The sequence below is a fragment of the Lipophrys pholis genome (genome assembly GCF_963383615.2).
Source record: "Lipophrys pholis genome assembly, chromosome: 4".
Taxonomy (NCBI): Eukaryota; Metazoa; Chordata; class Actinopteri; order Blenniiformes; family Blenniidae; genus Lipophrys; species Lipophrys pholis.
The window spans coordinates 21468625-21487971 of NC_137637.1; the positions used below are offsets into that span (position 1 = coordinate 21468625).

The 19347-nt window shown below is 40.7% G+C and overlaps 3 protein-coding genes across 4 annotated transcripts; 1 reads left to right on the plus strand and 2 right to left on the minus strand.

Moving 5' to 3' along the window:
• Nucleotides 1-459: 459 nt before the first annotated feature.
• LOC308108476 (small ribosomal subunit protein eS26) lies at nucleotides 460-2367 on the minus strand. The gene is made up of 4 exons (XM_080461453.1): nucleotides 2057-2367; nucleotides 1095-1272; nucleotides 864-994; nucleotides 460-555 (listed from the first exon to the last, which is right to left on the minus strand). The coding sequence occupies exons 1-4, from the start codon at nucleotides 2057-2059 to the stop codon at nucleotides 520-522; spliced, it is 348 nt and encodes a 115-aa protein (XP_080317579.1). The 5' UTR covers nucleotides 2060-2367; the 3' UTR covers nucleotides 460-519.
• Nucleotides 2368-2906: 539 nt separating this feature from the next.
• fkbp11 (FKBP prolyl isomerase 11) lies at nucleotides 2907-7360 on the minus strand. Its single transcript, XM_080461842.1, has 6 exons — nucleotides 6893-7360; nucleotides 6737-6799; nucleotides 5539-5626; nucleotides 5363-5396; nucleotides 5204-5274; nucleotides 2907-4785 (listed from the first exon to the last, which is right to left on the minus strand). The coding sequence occupies exons 1-6, from the start codon at nucleotides 7016-7018 to the stop codon at nucleotides 4577-4579; spliced, it is 591 nt and encodes a 196-aa protein (XP_080317968.1). The 5' UTR covers nucleotides 7019-7360; the 3' UTR covers nucleotides 2907-4576.
• A 3608-nt stretch (nucleotides 7361-10968) lies between these two features.
• On the plus strand, nucleotides 10969-15812 carry arf3b (ADP-ribosylation factor 3b). Of its 2 annotated transcripts, none has more exons than XM_080460798.1 (5): nucleotides 10969-11018; nucleotides 12617-12866; nucleotides 12963-13073; nucleotides 13168-13292; nucleotides 13627-15812. In XM_080460798.1, the coding sequence occupies exons 2-5, from the start codon at nucleotides 12719-12721 to the stop codon at nucleotides 13786-13788; spliced, it is 546 nt and encodes a 181-aa protein (XP_080316924.1). In that variant the 5' UTR covers nucleotides 10969-11018; nucleotides 12617-12718; the 3' UTR covers nucleotides 13789-15812. The 2 variants fall into 2 exon arrangements, with proteins under 2 accessions (XP_080316924.1, XP_080316925.1); XM_080460799.1 differs by lacking the exon at nucleotides 10969-11018 and adding an exon at nucleotides 11065-11777.
• Nucleotides 15813-19347: the final 3535 nt, after the last annotated feature.

Genomic DNA, 19347 nt, shown 5'->3' on the forward strand with positions numbered 1-19347 from the left:
GTCCATGATTTGCCTCTGCTGCAGGATTTGTGCGTTTTGAGTCACAATTTCAGTGCATAGAGAAAGAAACCATGTTTGTGCGCCCTACACTGGCTAGTGATGTGCTTCTGATCCTTGTTTGTGGTACTAACGTTTGCTCAAGAAACTCCAGATCACCCGTTATAGTCTTAAGGACAACCAAATAAACCGTTTTCAATTCAAAACTAGACTTTAGCACTTTGTGCAAACTTGTTTTAAAAAATGTTTATTTCTCACACTGTTTGTTCCTTTACTTTTTATTCCCCAAATAATATTGCTTTAAATAGCTTCAGAGCCTTTCATGTATGTAGTTTTGCATTTGCATAATTTGATCTTACACTACTGCAAGTTTTGTACTGTAAGAAAATTGATTCCAAATAAAACACTTGTCCTGCTTTGTCTTTCCTACAACTACATAAATAATCACTGCAACACCATCCATTTTTTTTGTGAAGAGTCTTCAGTTTATTTTGCAGATGTACAGCATGTTCAAATTCTGCTTTACATGGGTTTTGGGGGAGCTCTTGGTGCACCAGCCTGTAAAAGAAAAACAGGATCATATTAGTACATTTGATATTGAGTGAAACTGGGTTTATTTGTCATCATATACACCCTGTATGTGAATTGAATAGAATGCAGAAGGAGGAATATCGGAGTACTAAAGAAAAGGTTTTAAACAAAAAAAGTTTTAGAACTGGACATAAAAATATATTACGATGAACTACAACACATATGGCCGTTACTTGCACATAGACAGATTTAATGCCTTTAATTGGAATTTTAACGTGTATGGCCACATAGTGACTGTCGTACCCCACTGACAGTGTATTTTGGAAGATACTCACAGCGGGCCTGAATCTGGGTGGTGGAGTACGGTCCTTCCTGGCCTCACATGAGCGGTTCCTCACCACCTTACTGTGGATAGCACAGCTGACACAGTAGTGCAGCTTCACATAGAGCTTGGGCAGAACATATGCTGCAGAGAAGAGAAAGGTTCAAGTGAGTACGAGCCATCAGAGGGGAAGTGCCAAACGCAGACACCTTTGTGATCAAGACTTTACAGCCAACAGACTCACAGTCAAAGACGCTGGCCTCTGAGATATCTCTCACGGCTGCTGCCTCCACGATGTTTCTAATGACGAACTTCTTGATGGCCTTGTCCTTGGGGACGCAGCGGGCGCAGTTGGTGCAGCGGATGGGCTGCACATGCCCGCGGCCCTTCTTTGCACGACCGTTATTCCTCCTCTTCTTAGTCTGTAAAACAGGCCACAGTCAGCACATCTTACACAAACAATTAAGAATTGTATAATGCAGAGATGCATTGGTACAACATTGATTGCGTCAGCTCATAGACCACAGCTGGAGGTTGTTTACACGAGCCAACTTCAGTTCTAATAAAATACTACAGCAAGTAGGTAAATTTGTTGATTTAAAGTATTACAGCCAGAGTATGAACTCAGAACAGAAAACATCTTCCGGAACATCTCCGTGTCATGAAATTAACAGAACGACATCAGTGAGTTTTTTTGTGCTCCCTTGAGTCTACAGGTTTTTTTTAATGTCTAAATTTTTTTTTTTAATCAACATTCCTTTGACACAAATAATTGACGTGTAGTTTTCATTAGGCTACCTGGAGTCTGCTTACCATGCTACAAAGATCCCCTTTAACAATTAGCCGAGTAACATTGTTAAGGCATTGAAACTGACGACATGAACGGTCACATATTGCGTTTCCTGGTTTCTCTCCTCACATTAGAAGCGAAATAACCTCAGATTGAGCTTCTTCTGTTCTCTCATTAGCCGCGGCGCTAGTCGCTAGCTCTCCAAACACATGCACAAATCGGCTAGCATGCTACCAGCTAGCAACAGGCCCGAAGTAATATTTAATCACCTCAGGGATATTCAAGACCAATTCCAGTCATAAGGACTTTATCATAAGAGTTTCTAAGTTCCGAGGAGACATATATATGTGGCAGTGCTGGACTGAAATACAGTTTATTCTATTTGAGCCACACGGCCGTCCGTGAAACACACTCACCATGTTGCACGGGAAGCTGGAAAGAGGACCGGAAAAGGATGTCCAGCGAGAAGTAGTGCGGCGTGCTCCGCCCTCGCGTGGATCTCAGTGAAAAGGCTTACTTTATTCACTCAGTTTCTAATCGTGTATTGTCGAAAATGCGATTAGTTCCTCACACAATTCAAAATTATAACTATCAAACTACTATTTGAGAGAGAATAAATGGAATAAGTACGTTTTACTCGCGGAGGGATATGGATGCGCTCGTAATGTAATATAGCGTCGCCCGAGTATGCGGAGTTCTGACACTCTATGATATTCTCATTGAGTGCGAAACTGGCGGGCAACGCTCAATAGTAAAACAAACACGACTTATATATTGCCGGCGTTTCAGATGTTTTTTTTTTTTTTTTGTCGATGTTTCAGATACGCTGGTTTCCAAGCTAACTGGTGATCAACTTCCTCTAGTTGTGTTCATTCATCTGGGCTTGTTGGAAGCTCATTGAATCATTGAGAAGATAATCGTTGACTGTAGAGTAATGTGAACATGTTATGTATAAGAAATAAAATATTTATCTGTTCGATTGGTGTTTCCAATGTTTTTCATCAAACACAGATCTGAAATAGACCAAGTTTTAAAAAAAGATATGACATGAGAATGCAGACCTGTGTGAGAAATGATTTGGTGGTATTTGGAGTGTTTTTTGTTTAGCAACAAGATACCTACGGTATTTAGATTGTATCAATTTGTTTATAGCATTTATATGTCAGCTGTAAGACATAGACAAGCCACAGCTTGATTACATTTTGGACAGCCCTTTCAGTACCAGAGTCAGTCATTTGATCAATTTAACCACTACATAGTCACCATGAGGTTAAATGTTTATTAGGACACATGAAACTTTTCCCCGTGTGGAAAACACATTTATCTTCAGATAAAGACAGTACCCTCTGAGTAGCATAGCAGAGTTACAATGGTAACCCCAACAAAACATGCATCAGGATCTATAGTTACTGATTCTTTTTCTCGTTTGTTTAAAGTACATATAAGGTGCAAAACAAAAGAGAACATGCTCCTTTCAACCTCACCTGTGAAGAATCTCATTCAAGTCATTCAGTACAGATTCCCATGCTTAAACAGTAAAATCCAGACCTCTTCTGAGGGCAGGTACAAATACAGGTACAGAATAATAGTTTTTCAATTTGGGTAAAGCATTTCGGTTAATTGGGAAAATCGGAGAAGCCGTGACTTGGAGGTTCATTAAACCCCTAAACCACCTTTAAGGTCGGACCCATTTAGTTTTTTTTTCTGTGTTGCTTAAAGGATATATAAGGTATCTGTGTTAAAGAGAAAAGTCATTACTTGGATGGGGATTGGGCTGCAGGCTCCATTCAGGTACAAATAGGAAAAGTTTGCACTGAATTAGCTTGTTCAAGAGAAACAGTTTGTTCAATACGAAATAAAAGCAGGAAGTGGCAACAGGATTTGTGTGACACTCATATACAGAGAAATGGATTGTTGAAGACAATTTTCAGGTCAAGCTTCAGAAGTTCCAACAGCTTCATGGAGCTACAGTACAATAAAGCCACAGAAAATCATAAAAATAGTTTTTAGTCAATGTGCTCACTTGACAATGTAGGACCCAAAAGACTCATTCATAAAATGGGAAGAGCAATTTGTAAACACGTGATTTCTAAGTTGAAAAACCACCAGAACATTACGTTGTCTGGTTTGACCTTCAGCTTTTCTTCGAAAAGAGACAGTCGCTTCAATTAGAACCATCCGGTCATTATTTTCTCCCATCCCATTCCCAGGAATAGTAGACACACTGCGCACTTATTGTAGTTTCTACCAACATTCACTGAGTTATTATCTGAATTTGTCTGCCCTTTTCTGAATAGAAAAGAAATCAGCTCTACACAAAATAGTCTTATGTTGTTTAATACCACTAAGAGAAAAGTACAGAGAAATGTTAGTTGGAGCTGTTATGTGAGACGAATTCTCATTCTGATGTTGAAGCCAATTGGGTTTTTTTCACGGTCATTGTTTTCTAAATTTGTGCAGATAGATTTGATCTCAGCACAATAAACTAGATTAACTCTCAAGAGCTATGACAGTTTATATCAACTTATGCTATTTTATGGCTTAAATGAGTTTGTTGCTCATGCTGCAAACAGTATCCATAGCTATAAATTGTTGACAAAAGGACTCAGGGTGGGACAAGGTTTCTCTTCATGATGTAATCCTCCTGTACGGACTTCAGTGCACAAATCGTACTTTGGGCTCAGCACCAGCTATTTTATGCTGTGTACTCTGCACATGACTGGATCTCAACCCCAATATTGCTGCTTCAGGACTTAGTCAGTGTAAATATTTCTTTTATTGAGAGTCATTTTTGTCATTTGTAAGAACAAAACACCCAATGGACCCATTTCAAAGCAAGACCACGCCTCTAAAAGTTTGTGATGATAATAATAACAATACAAAGAAAACACTTCATTTTTTTTATAAATTTATTTAAATAGTTCTGTGTCTTATCCTTATTTCTTCTTAATCTTCTTCTCCTTTGCCTTCTTTTTGTTGGGTTTCTGAGCGTTGGCCTTTTGGTAGAGATAAAGTCCCACCAAGCCAAGCAGAGTGGGGACGAGGGCCAGACACACGAGTGGGAACACATCGTTGACCATCTTCTGCCACTGAGTCTGCTGCGTTAGGGAAATCACCTCCACCTCAAACTCGAGGGCGGCGTCACCTTTGGCAGACGCGGATCGCATTAACAGTTAGGAGAAAACACACGCAGAATAAATTGTGAAATGATTTGTACGGCTGAGTGCAATAATCTCAGAGGTTTAGCAGTACAGTCTATAGGTGGAGTGAGTAATGCTGATTAAGTCATTATCATATTAGTGGGTTGGATAAATTAAGCAGCAGGTAAGTGAAGTAAAAACTATTATTGAGCAGCTAAAATAATCAAATACTGTTCACTTAAGTTGTTTATTATGTCTTACTTTTCTTATAATAAACTATCTGTTAATAAATATGTACTAAGAATGAAAATCTCCCCGTGCTGTGTCGGGCACTATCAGCCTGTCCTTCGCTGTAGTAACTGTGCTGTAGGTGTACAGTGGTCCAGATCATTCATGAAGTATTTCTCTGAGTGTTTTACGTACCTGGGATGGTAGGAGGATAACCCTTTTTCCCATATGCAAGGTGAGCTGGAATAGTGGCTTTGATTTTTTCCCTGAGGAAAGAGACAACATTTTTATCATTTCATATCATGTCAACATTGACGCTCTCTCTTCACTGAGGGGTCTTTGCTCTTCACTTACCCTTCACACACACCAATCAAGCTTTGTTCCAGACCTGATAAGAAAGTCACAGAGACAAAGTCAATCGACACCGTCCCCCCCATGCACTACCGCCTGCTTATCAAACGTAAGCAAATCAAAATGTGACTGACGGAGCAACGCGGCTTGCACATACTCAGTGTTAGTGGTTAAATTACCAGCAATGACTGTCCTCTTCCCCAGCTCCACAACAAGAGGATCGCGTGACAGAGATGAGTCGATCACCTTCCCGTCCATCAGTTTCCCCTGGAAAACATTCGACAAGGGATAAGAGATGATGACAAGAACAAAACGCTGACATGCTTCACAGATTGATTGGTTCACTGAGTACATCGGTAGTCACGGGGGACACTGTCTGGAGACGAGGTTGCATTTTACTTGAAAAAAAAAAAAAGTGTCTTCATCCATTTATCCATTTCTATAATGGCAAAAGTAAGACATTTAACTTTGAAGATACATTTACAAAGGAAGTTCTGAAAATGAGGACAACATTTAAATCATAGTGTTAGAATGAAGATCTTTGGCAAGTTCGTTTATGGCACCATAAAGTTTGATAAACTAACTTTCATGCTCACTCTAAGAGGAAAAGGATTATTAATAAGCTCTTATTACCACAGTGCCCCCCTGTCAGGTGAGTAGTGATTCATGCTCCCACACTTAGAGAAGTCATTTAAATCTCATTTGGCTGTTCTGACACTGGCCGAGAGTTTGCTCTGTGACAGACTGGCAAACTGTCCAGGGTGTGAACCTCTCCAGCCTATAGTCTATGAACTGCTCCTCAACACTGAACTGGATAAAACAATACAGAACATGAATATTGCGATGATCAAAAAAAATCTCAAATCTAAACTGTATATGCTGTATATAATAACACATTAATTATGCTGAGCAAATGCATTATTTCAAGATACAGTGGAGGCACAGCCTGGGTCCAGCTGTGTGTCCTGCTGAGACACGTGGGGGTGAACAATCTAACTTTACTCTCCAGGTGCAGTAGTTCACAGCTTCAATCTCTCACTACTAACATGAGATGACCGTGCATTGTCAGATGAAGTGGTTGAAGGCTGAACGTTTCCCCACTGACAGGGCACACTGAACTGTTATTGCTGACGTGTTGCACCGCCCTGGAGTGAAGTCGACCCTGCTCCGCACACGAACCAATCTGACACTTCAAAAAAAACTAAAAACTAAAAACTGTCTAGGAGAAAGAGTTTCAATCTAGTTTTCTGTTATTGTGGACTGTCTTGTGTGTGGAAACACGTGGTTCATTCAGACGGTGCCACATAGACAACAAGAGCGCTCGTGAACTGGCTGGCACACACACAAACAAACACACGCGCGCGCGCCCGCACTTACCGTGTAGTGGATCTGCATCGTGTCTCCCATGGTGGAAAGTAGGGAGCAACTTTCTGGTTTCACCTTGGGTCAGAGCGAGAATAGTTAGGGTTCGTGTGTGTGCGTGAGTGTGTGTGCGTGTGTGTGTGTGTGTGTATGTGTGTGTGTCCCTCTCACCAGGGTCTCCACCTGCAGCTCCTCCACCACACCGTCCTCCTCCTGAGCCAGGCCACAGGTGAGGGCAGCGAGCAGGAGCAGCAGGACGCCGGTCTTCATTGTGAACTTCTGGAGAAGAGCTGCCATCCAGCAACTTCCGCGTAGGCTTCCTCCACACTCCTCCACACAGAGAGGAGAAAGAAAGAAACCCTCGGGCACGCAGAGGAAGACAGAGAGAGAGAGAGAGAGAGGGAGGGAGGGAGAGGGGGGGAGCCGAGCTGCAGCGTCGTCCTCTGCCTCCAAAATGGCTCAGCGCGCAGTAACGCTGATGTGTTGTAACGCCGCGGCGATAAGGACTAGTGAGTGTGTGGACGTTGTCCCAACACCTGGGTCTGCCCGGAGAGAGCCCGCCTCACACATTCCGCCAGCATCCCATCAGGCGGCTGCTGCTTGTGCGTGGGAAGCGGAAGCGGCGCCGCGCGCGGCCGCAGGGGGGCGCTGGCGCGCGGCCTCGGACCAGACTGCCGCTCCATGCTGGAGGTCAGAGGAGGAGCGCCACGTCGCTTCTGCCCCCTCTTCTGTCTGCCCGGGCCCCACTGAGCAGAAACCCCATTCCTCCCTCATGTCGACGGTCCGTCACTGCACCGGAAGCAGCAATTTAAGGTTGAATTATACAACAAATGATCATACAGACGCACGGAGCAGCAGAGAGTCATTAAATACAAGTACTGCCTCTGTGTTTCTGTACTGCGGCTCAAACATACACACACAAATGTAAAAGGATTCACCTCAACAACTGCTTAAAGTGTTTTTATTGTCATTGTCAGTCACTGGCAGTAACATGGATTTCTTACAAATAAATACATTAAGGCTTCTCAAAGAAATAAAAGAAACATATTAAAGCTTTACAAAGAAATAAAAGAAATCCATTATAGCAAGCAATTCAAAATCTGTTTGGACAATTTTGGTGTCACTATTTAACGTCACTTGCAGGTTTTTGGACTGTGGGAGGAAAGTGGATTCCCTGGAGGAAACCCATGCACACATGGGAAGAACATGCAGCTCGGCCAGTTTTTGACCCCATTAGCAACAAAACGAAACACATTTGTCTGAATATTCTTGAACCATCACTCGACACAAAAGACAGGATTTCTATCGCGTAATGACGTGTGAAACAGAAGATAGTTTATCATGCGTCACATTGACTTTATTAATACTCGTTAGTGGTGGGCGATACTGCAAGATTTGGTATTGATCCGATACCAAGTAAATACATAAAGGGCTATTACCGTTCAATATGATCCGATACAATCCGATACTCATACTTTTTAATATTCAAGGTTAATGCAACATCAATTTGCTAAATCTGAACGAATTTTCATGACTTTGAGGTGTTTTTATGATCTTTCCTTTGGTTTATTCAATAGTTAAACCTAGAGCTGAATTTGGCAAAAGTTTATAGTTTATAAGTTCAATTAAGTTATCAAAATTGAAAATGTTGTTTAAACAACAGCAACAAAACATCTTTCACCCATACATTGTAATGTGTGGATATAACTACACCCACTTGTGGTGTCGTTATAGCTGAGCCAAACTTCACAAGCTTCAGGTTGCATACAATGACGCACTGTGTTTGCTATTGAAGGAACCACGGTGGACCAGTGCCAGGCAGTTGTTTGTGATAAATAATGTGTCCACACCTAAGGCTGCTAATTTTTTAATTGATGTACAGACTGGAGCAGTCCAACAATGAAATTATGAAGGTTTTAATCAGACCGAAGGAAAGTAGTGTCAGGTGCACATCTGCACTTGAGAGACACTGGAGACAGTGTTTATATGGTATTCTATTTTATTGTTGTTGTCTATTTGCTGTTTCTTTATATAGTGTTCACAGTCTGTAATGTGTTTTTTATGTTCTGCAATAAAGATTGATTTGATTTGACTCGATTGTACCAATATATTTCTTGTTCATGTGTGAGAAAGACATCTTCTCTGTCACATTTTACTGTAACAAATGTACGTTGTACCACTAAGTTTTTTTTTGTCGTTGTTAAAAGGAGGCATATGCTCAAAGAACACATCTGCAAACCCCATCGCTGCAATAGGAACAAATGAGTAATCCATGAACGCTTACTTCCTCCCACAGATCACAGGAATAGATATGTTAATTTGTTTTAATACACGGTTTGGCCACCTCTCCTCCACCCCTGACTGATACTGCATTGTCCGTGTCAAAAGACGGTCATTCAATAAACAGCACAAACTGCTTTCTCTCATTTGATTTATGCAATATTTCACTATTTTATAATAATTACTTGTCAAATTGTTCTCTTATATTAGACATTTTGTTGACCATCTGTGGATAATAGTACTGCACTAGTGTTATTCAACGCTGGAAGCCATTTCTTCATTTCCTGAGAAACTCACAAACTTCACACATACAGCAACAGTAACTTTCTATAACAAGTTTTCAGATTCAGGAGACACTACCTTTTGGCTTGTAACTTATCTTTATCACTAATTAACATAGCATACAGTATTTGTAATCATAAAACTAGTGATACTTCTTAAATTTGTAAAATAATTAAATAATCTTCACTCAATTAATTCATACATCCATTTGTGTTAACCACAGGGTGCTGAAATGTAACGTTCTGCTGCATCAAACATCATTTTTATGTTACAATTTGGATTCTGGGGTAGTAGATTAAATAAGGTCTCCATAAGTGATTCATAGATTAAGTATTAGAAGTGTTGAGACATGTAAGTTGTCTCTGATAAACTTGGCAGCATTACAGCAACCCAAAACCCAACAGCGAGAGTCCCAAACAACACAAAACTGTAACAGCTGATATGATTCCCACAAAGCTTTGGTATTAACACCAGGGAGTCAGCGATTACATCAAGAGACAAATGAGCAAGTCTATATTTGATTTACAGTTCTACAGCACATTACTTCATAGAAATTAAAACTTTCATAATGATGTTGGTAATTTATCTGTAAAAACGGCTTATTATCACTGTGATTTGACTTGTAAAGAACATATACAAAATTCTTACTTAATGTTGAGGCAGAGATGACAAATCTAATCAAAAGTATGTAATTTACAACAATTAAAAAAAAGATAAAAAATCTTGAGTGGAAAGCATCACACCTGTGCTGAGTGTGCTGATTTGAAAACATTTCTTTTGTGCATATTCATCAAGTTTGACAAATTCTTCTTCAGCTCCGTTTCTTGCAGATAATATTATTGTACTGGAATAATTAATTAGTAATTAGTTTCATTTCAACTACTTTAATCCAGATTTTATGTTGGCTGATATTATATTTGATAAGTTAGTTCTATCTACTATGAAAATTATATGGTCATTGTATGCCATCTCATGGTCTTCATTTTCAAACTTTGTCCTTTTGAAAGATCCCAGGTTGAAAGTGACCCTTGGAATATTTACCCTTCAAAATGTTGCGGGGGTTTTACGTTCAGATATTTTGGGGGGTTTGCTATGACCCCCAAAACTTTACATTTACCATGAAGTTGACTGTTATTTCATTTGTTTAGCTTGGGAAAAATAGTCAATATCAACTAAATATAAATAATGTTTTCAATTAGAATATTGTTTTCTGGGGATAGAATTAGCCTTGCAGAAACACAAAATATATATAATAACTGTCAAACAATTGTTGCCACTGAATGACCAGCAGTGGATTAATGAAATGGGCTTTCAATCCATACGAACTGCTTCAGTTGAACTCTCGGTGATGCTTCCACTACTTGTTCAGTTTTCTTTTTGCTTATAATTAAGTAATCTTTAAAGCCTTAAACTGCACCGACATGCATGGAAGATGCTGTTTAAATACTGTTTGATACCTTTTCATGCAACACCGCTTAATTTGTATACATTTTACGGGTACGGTCGTTACTGTAATGGTATATGTCCTCACAATGCATTATAATCTTTTAAAAAGCAATTAAAAAAAAGCCACACACAGAAGCGTCCTTTCTACAGGGTCCAGCAAATTCACTGTCATCACAAACTCTCGCGAGATCTCGTTTACTACCGACTGCATCCCCCCCCCCCCCCCCCCCCCCCCCCCCGCCCCCCGGAAGATCTCGTGAGACGTTGTGCAGAGGTTCGCTCGGCTGAGGTAAGTGAGAAACCTGGCTGCGTCATCTGCGGGATTTAATTAACTCAGATTACCACGGGTGATGTAATGATGGTGGGACTGACGGGTGTCTGGTGATGGTGGAGCTGCCCGGGCCGGAGGAGCGGTCGGACGGCTGGCAGGTCGCGGGATGCCCGCTGGGGTGATGATCGGACGGATGAATGGGCGGATCAGGACGGCAGATACGTTAGCTCCGTCACGTTTAATCCAACCCACGATCAAAACTAACGTACATTAATTTAACGCCATAATATAGAACCAAAATGATGGTATTTCTCTAAGTGTGTGAATTTATATTGATGCCATGAATGAGGGTGAAGCGAGTGGCTCGAGACGTGCAGGATGTGTGTGTGTGTGTGTGTGTGTGAGGTTACCTAACGTAGCATCCCGGGCTAACCTGAGTCACCCGGAGCTGAACATGATCACACCGGCACACCGCGGCCCTTCTCCCTCACAACATCATTATTTAAAGATGTCCAAGCCTGGAAGTCATAGTTCGTGGAAGAGGAGACGAGCTGGACGCCGGTGGAGACGGCAGATCCTCTTCAGCACCATGGACAGAGCTGCAGCTGCCCTCACCTCCACACATGTCCACTTCATCCCTCCACATCTTGGTCGTCTCATTCCACCGATTCTGCAATCACATGGATCATGTCATAGGAGTATTTCATCAGACGTTCTTACAGGATGTAGAGTCTCTTTCCCCACATCGACAGTAACCCACACCCTCAGTAACTCACAGTATGTGGACCCAGTGTGATGTATCGTTCCAGGAAATCTGTGTTTTTATAACTGCATCTTTAACACAAACTGTTTTGACCTTGCTCGTGAGTTTTATTGATTGTGTGTTCAAAACTATCAGTTACTTAGCAAATATTTCTGCTGAAAATGTAACTTGTTATTTCCACTTGTTTCGTATGTCCTGTTACACAGTGGTCATCTGCATGGACAGAGACATCTCACTTGTGTTTTTTTTTTCTTAATGTAAAACCTTTATTTGTAAGTGATACATACATTTTCTAAAAGTATTCGATACTGAAACTGTTATATTCCCCCATGCCCCTCGCTGACTAAGACCGGAGGGTTTTGTGATGACGTTATGAGAAATACATTCAAGGCTAGGCCCGGTAATGTAGGACACTTTGCTTGTGCTCTGAGGGGCTTGGCACTGTTGCAGGCTAACATTTGAAGGAGAGAAGGACGAGGATCTGAACAGATTGCACAATGGCCTTGAGACATGATACATGACTGAACATACTGTAGATCACTACAACCCTCCTGGTGATGGGGCTACTATGATTGAATCATGTAGGTCTGTACCTGCCTTATATTGTCAGTGTTGAAGGGACATTTTCTCACATGGTGTTGTAATATTACTTTTGGCAAGATGAGGCAAGGTGAGTAGAAGTGGGTTTGTTGTTGTTGTTGTTGTTGTAAGTTAACAAAGACAGTCTTATTATTAATTCTGTCCTTCTTGCAACAGGTTAATAATTTAAGACATTTATCATTTTATTATTGCTTGTCAATGTAGTAATGCACAGTAGTGTCACTTAATGGTTACTTGTTCTGCTTCTTTCCAGCCCACCTTTAAAATCGATATCTGCTGGACAACTGAGACTTTGCAGAAAAGCCTCAAAGGTCACGATTGTTGCAAGCTGAAGTTTAAAAACCTCATCTGAATCATGGGGAACATTTTTGGGAATTTGCTGAAGAGCCTCATAGGAAAGAAAGAGATGCGGATCTTGATGGTGGGCCTTGACGCAGCAGGAAAGACTACAATCCTCTATAAACTCAAACTGGGGGAAATAGTCACCACAATCCCCACAATCGGTAAGCGCAAGAGCTTTCATTTTTTTAATGCATAATGACAGCGTGTGGCAGTGTGTGTTTCTCAAGTTGTTTATTCTTGTACATCCTTCTTTTCAGGGTTTAATGTTGAGACAGTGGAGTACAAGAACATCAGCTTTACTGTGTGGGATGTGGGCGGGCAGGATAAGATCCGTCCCCTCTGGAGACACTACTTTCAAAACACACAGGGTGAGCAGATATAATCAGAGGTTAGCAGTATGCACAGAGGAAAGCTTCTTCTTTAGAAATCTGTTTCTGTAGCGCGTTCTGGTTGCTGTTTCAGGTCTCATCTTCGTGGTGGACAGTAACGACCGAGAGCGTGTGAACGAGGCACGGGAGGAGCTGATGAGGATGCTGGCTGAGGACGAGCTGAGAGATGCGGTGCTTCTCGTGTTTGCTAATAAACAGGCAAGAGACGCCTGCTGCTTTGCATGCCTGTACACAATGCATTTCAATATTTACAGTGAATCATGGATCCTCATAATAGCTTGAATGGAAGAAATGATTTAGGCCATCAACTGAAGTACAGCATTTTTTGAGTATGAATATAATTATCAAATTAAATCCCCTGGTTGAATTCCTGTTTGATCAAAACTTTGTTGTTGTTTCTCCATTCCTTCATTTCACAAGTTCACTGTCATTGTACTGCACTGTCAACATGCTGTACCTGCTGTAATTGTATATTGTATTTATATGAAGATGGTGTGATATCCACTCTTACGGCCTCTACTCTCTCCGGCAGGATTTACCGAATGCTATGAACGCTGCCGAGATAACAGACAAGTTGGGCTTACACTCGCTGCGTCATCGCAACTGGTACATCCAGGCCACCTGTGCCACCAGCGGCGACGGCCTCTATGAGGGCCTTGATTGGCTGGCCAATCAACTCAAGAACAAGAAATAAGAAGAAAACTGGAAAACCGCATCTGTCAAGTTTTTCTTTTCTTTGTGTCGGGTGATGGGAGCGTCGGGTGAGGCACATGGGTGTTAATTCATAGTTGCAAATCAAAACTCTACGTCTGGGGAAGATTTTTATTTTCAGTCCCATTCTACTTGTTTGCAGCAGTTATTGAAAATAGATTCCGATTCTGATATTTACAAACACACACACACACACACACACACACACACACACACACACACACACACACACACACACACACACACACGCAACAGTCATAAATGTACCCTAATTACAGCAGACACTTACGTTCCCTCCGTCCACCTCTTGTCGTTAGGTGCAATGTACTGTATGTCAGGTCTCTCTGTGATGTGCTGAGTTGTGTGTGACTCCACTCAGTGAGCGATCACTCAGTTTTGACTCTGATGTCACGGTGTTTTTCAGCTGTCCATGCAAAGAGCTGTTCCGTGTCCGTCCCCCTCCTCTCCTCCAGGGTAACACGAGCCATGTTCGAGAACAATCACCGCAGGCACATTCATGTCACTGTAATTCCTTTCAATGGTTCGCGATCCCTTTTAAGTTCTGAGCAATGCTGAGACATTTTGATACTCCGATGTGGCGTGTGCGCAAGTGTGCGCTCATGCTCTGTGTTTGTGCAAGAGGCGTAGACGGCATTATCCACGATCATCATCATCTCTGTACCTGAAAAAAGAAAACAAGACTTCACATGTCCTCCTACTGCCACATTTTGGAAATCTTTTGATATCTGTGCTGTGTTTCTACTCCCTTGTGTGGCAACATGAAGCGTTGAAGCCGCCCTTTTTAAATATTTCAAAACGCACAACACGTTCTCGATCGCCTGACCCGCATGCGTCCTGCTGGCATTGTTGACTTGTCGGTCCGCAGAGCTGCGTTTCCCGATATGATACAGTTCCCACACGAACCATGACTTTCTGTAGTGTTTGCTCAGAAAAACTTATCAGCAGCTTTGCGGTCTCTTTCTGTGAAAACACGTTCATTCTGCACAGATGGCCCGTACATCTGCTGCTCGTTCACATTCATGTGTGTTTGTATGAGTACTCGAACTGCATCAGATTGCTCTCGCTTGTGTGTTTTTGTCTCAGACTTGGGGGTTGATTCCGCTACTGATAAACTCTGTAATACTGAATTTGAATGTTGTTGATGAATCTATAAATGGCTGTAATAATGTTCATTTGACATGCACATTCCCCCTTCTTTCATTTATGTCTCTGCATAGTGATATAAAACAAAGCAGGGTAACGCAGATCGGTGTGTTGGTGTTGTCGCTTGCAGAAATTCATCTGCACGTCCTCCACTCACTTTAGAACAGCAGATTATTCCGTACGTCACCACTTATACCAGCAAAATACACAGACTTGTGTCAATTAAAAGGATTTCTTTGTGCCATACATGGGTACTACGGCTCAGACACAAGGACAACACACTCCACACCCACTGCACCAACCTGCCGGTGCATTGTTCGTATTCAGCATCTTGTTTGTTCAGTCATGAGTTTGGTCATTTGTTTTTTTGTGGCCTTATATTTAGTGATGACTCCTCGACTTGTTAGGTTCTGCTTTTAAGTCCTCTATAAAGAATGATTTACAGATTTATTCCTCCACACCCTGTGAAGGCAGGGTTTGCGCCACAATTCAAAATGATAACGAAGAAAGGGTTTTGTCATATAGTATCTTTTGTTTTGCTGGTATAATTGATTTATATTTGATAGTAGATTTCTTTGTTTTTTTGGGGGGGGTGGGGGGTGAAGAAACGTTGATGTAGACTGTCTGTAAAACAATAATAATCGGTGTGAAAAGTGCAAGAAAAAAAAGCTCCTTCTGATTATTCATTATGTACCGTTATAGTTACACAGTAGATTTAAAAATGGTGAAAACCATCATTCAATGCTGAATGCTTGGGGAGAAATGTACGTGTAAGACAACAAAATCCTGCTGTATTACAAATAAACCCATTTTCTGTATGAGCCGTCTCATTGGCTGAGAGTGAGTTTCACTGGTGTGTTGAATCTTTCCAAATGAAAATGCATTATTTTTTTTTAGATAAACACAATGATATTATTGTTGATCAGGAAAACATATAAATGTGGGGTTTTTCCCCCCCATAGTGATCATATCCCACTTCATGAAGAATCTATTCATGTTCGGTGTTGCTTAACAATGCTGCCGCTGGGTTTTGGAGCTGATCTCAAACCACCACAATGCCGCATGTCTGCGATACCTCTCTATCTTCTACAGCTGTTCAGGGTTGCAGGGGTTATGAATCCAATCCCAGCCCACAAGATTAAAGACATTGTAGATATTTGACACGTTGCCAATCCATCGCAGAGCAAATACACAGAGCGACACGAGCACACACTGGACACACACCAATTGGCCTCATAAGGACATGCTGGTCTGTAGGAGAAATCTGCGTCCGCTACACATAGAGAACATGCAAACTCAACACTAAAAGGCTCAACCTGGAATCGAACTATGAATTATGAAGGAGGAAGTACTCACGGCTCTGTGAAAAGCTCTTGCTGTGATGAGTTTAAACCACTAGATGGCAGTGTTTAGCAGCAACTGTCAAATCAGTGCTGCTCATACAATATGACAAGAGATGTTGACTCCTGCCTGTTCTTCGTGTTTTCCTGCTCCAGCAAACCTGATCATAACAAGTGTCTTGCTATCACGTAGACTGCAGAACTTGATAATGATACACTCATTATATTCTCATTTAGAAACATGAAGGACAGTTGTGAGCCATGACCAGGATTTGAGTTCTTCAAGGTCCAGGAGCAAGAAAGTTAGTCAAAGTGATTTACATCAGCAAATATGGGTGACAAATGCAGTATAAAAGGACAAAAAAGAATGTTACCAAGTGCATTGATCAAATAGATTCAAACAAAGTAGGAATGTGTTTTAAACATCAATTCAATACAAGATAAATAAGACTTCGACATATAATACAACATACAATGTTGTTGGGTTTTTTCCCCTGAAAAGCAGCAGTACACATTTCTTCAAACCTATTTCTAAACAACTCAGACTCGAAGCTGCCCTGCTGTTTCTTGCAGCTTGTTTCAAATGTTTGGTGCTTTAAAACAAAAAAAGAGAAAGGTTTGAGTCAGATGAACTGAAAGGTCTGGATTTTCTTTTCTTTTTAACTCTGACCCAACCAAATATAAGATGAGAGTTGTATTTCAGGCTTAAAGCACTCAACCTGAAACATTGCTGCAATCGTATTTGGTAGGCTATTCCTTTGTTGTAACAATGCTTCTGGGTAATACATCTTAAACCATTGGAAAGCCTCATTGTTTCCATGTAACTGTGGGATAAACAGCAGAGCGGCGTGGATTGTGCCCATATTAGAAATGGCCAAATCTTCCTTGTCAGTGCCAAACAGCTTTATTGTTTACTTGTGTTTAAAATGGCCATAAACAGGAGTAATCAATTAATCATGTTTATCTTTTCCCTTTCAAATGCTATAGATTTGTTTCTTAAAGGTGTATTACTAAGAAGCATTGTTACAGCAAACTGTGTGTAGTTCATGTGTGAAGGAAATACATCAGCACATACCAGTGCAGCCTGCAGGGCTTCAGATCATGGAACAAGAATGCAAATGTCAGCAAAACTAAGGAATACAAAATGCATTAAAACAGACAACTGTAAAATGATAGAAGCCAGCGTTCATAGTTTTACCCATTTCACCACTCATCTCTGGTGGATGAGAGAACAATGTTAGAAAACTCAATAAATTGACATGAAGGAAATATTTGAAGGCAAATTGATTCTAAATTAAACTGCTTTTCAGTTGATGGGGAACTTTTGAAAAGAATTGTACTTATAAAAGCCTTTAGAGACTTGGTAGGTTTCTCAAGAAGCTATGGACAGATCTACCTGGTGTGTGCATTTGCTGGTAATCTTGTGGAGTTTTGCTCTCTTAGCTCCTCATTGAATAATTTCTGTTTTTGCTGTAACAATATTGGACCCATGATGATCAAATATCTGAACTAATATCACAATGATATCTGAGAGTTTTCCAACTGACATATACCTGAGTCAAATAAACATTTGATAGAAATACATAATTTGGTCATTAGATTATTTATTTTTCCATTTTTGTTACTTGGGCAGGTTGTTTCTTTGAGGATGAGAAGAAATAGTTTGACAATAATTTCCTGCTCGTGGTGGGTGAATGATTAACCCCTTATTCTGAAAGCCTCCTTACGTTTGGAGAAGAGAAGAAGAGGTAGATTGTTTCTGGTGAAGCAGAGATGTTTTTCTGTCAGACGTGTAATCCTGCGTAATGAGACCTGTCGTGTGTGTGTGTGTGTGTGTGTGTGTGTGTGTGTGTGTGTGTGTGTGTGTGTGTGTGTGTGTGTGTGTGTGTGTGTGTGTGTGGACTGGAGGTGCAGGCCGAGCCAGTTTACTCAGAGCAGTTCAGCTCGTTCTTCCACTCTTACCCACAGGGTTTTAGATCAAGTGATAAACAAGACATGATGGAACTTAGTTTTTCTCCAACGACACATTTAACCAAACAAACAAGGCCTCGCTCAATGTCCAAGTTCACTGGACTTCAAGCCATTCACCAGAATATCGGTGAGGTTCGTCCTAAGTACAGTAAAAAAATCCCGAGGCAGCAGCAATCAAATGTTGCAGCAATAAAGTCATCTTGCAGTTCCAGACCACCTGCATGAGGGAGTGGAGAGCTCAAAGTCTCACTGTTAAGAAAACAGGTGTAAGAAAATGTGCTGGAGATCATGTGTGACACAGAGAAAGACAACAAGCTTGTTTTCGTCTTCTTCTTTTTTTGTATGTGTTTCATCATTGGGTGTTTTTGTCTGGAGGTGAACTGCATCAGAGGGGTTGGTTTGCTCTTTGTTCATGAGACAGTTTTCATGTTTTCAGGTCATGATCAGGGGAAGAGGAAGTGACTCACTGGTTCTGACTATAATAATAAAGTCTCTTACATGACAAGAAAGTACGAGGAAGTACAATAAGTGCTTCATGGTCAATCATTACTTCAATAACAACCGTATCAAAAACCTCAGTAAGTCTAGTTGCGTACATCTGTAGAGTAATAGACGTCAAATTCTTTAGTTTTGTTTAATGGGATCAGCACATTGAAGTTAAGGTCTTTCATGTATTTTATGATATACATCCTCTGAGTTAAATTAAAAAATGAAATACACATTTGAATTTTCACAACAGGTCAACAGAAAACAATAACCAGAGGGAATTTTATCATGTACTTAATAAAGACTAAAAACTATGACTTTATAGGATTGCAGTCTTTCAGTTAAAACCACTTCTTTAATACCTGTTATTTGAAAAAAATAAAAAATAAAAAATGGATTACTTAATGTAAGTTGATACAAAAAGATTACTTTCAGTACATCAGTACAAGGCTGTTGGTTACAACTTGTGATGAAATTTCTTTTTTGTTGGCATTTAAAAAAAAGAAAACGTCACTCAAACTGGATTGTTTTCAGGAAACTGCATCACATCCTTGTTCTACATGCCCCCAGGTTCCTCTGTG

Excerpts from the sequence above, each read along its gene's own strand:
- fkbp11 (XM_080461842.1), bottom strand. The coding sequence starts at position 7,018 with ATGGCAGCTCTTCTCCAGAAGTTCACAATGAAGACCGGCGTCCTGCTG. Across the intron at positions 6,800-6,892 it reads AGCTGCAGGTGGAGACCCTG|GTGAAACCAGAAAGTTGCTC; the intron begins GTGAGAGGGACA and ends CTCTGACCCAAG. Across the intron at positions 4,786-5,203 it reads TTATCCTCCTACCATCCCAG|GTGACGCCGCCCTCGAGTTT; the intron begins GTACGTAAAACA and ends CGTCTGCCAAAG.
- arf3b (XM_080460798.1), top strand. The coding sequence starts at position 12,719 with ATGGGGAACATTTTTGGGAATTTGCTGAAGAGCCTCATAGGAAAGAAA. Across the intron at positions 13,074-13,167 it reads CTACTTTCAAAACACACAGG|GTCTCATCTTCGTGGTGGAC; the intron begins GTGAGCAGATAT and ends TTGCTGTTTCAG. Across the intron at positions 13,293-13,626 it reads TCGTGTTTGCTAATAAACAG|GATTTACCGAATGCTATGAA; the intron begins GCAAGAGACGCC and ends TCTCTCCGGCAG.
- LOC308108476 (XM_080461453.1), bottom strand. Across the intron at positions 995-1,094 it reads AGAGGCCAGCGTCTTTGACT|CATATGTTCTGCCCAAGCTC; the intron begins GTGAGTCTGTTG and ends TCTTCTCTGCAG. Across the intron at positions 556-863 it reads CACCCAGATTCAGGCCCGCT|GCTGGTGCACCAAGAGCTCC; the intron begins GTGAGTATCTTC and ends TTTCTTTTACAG.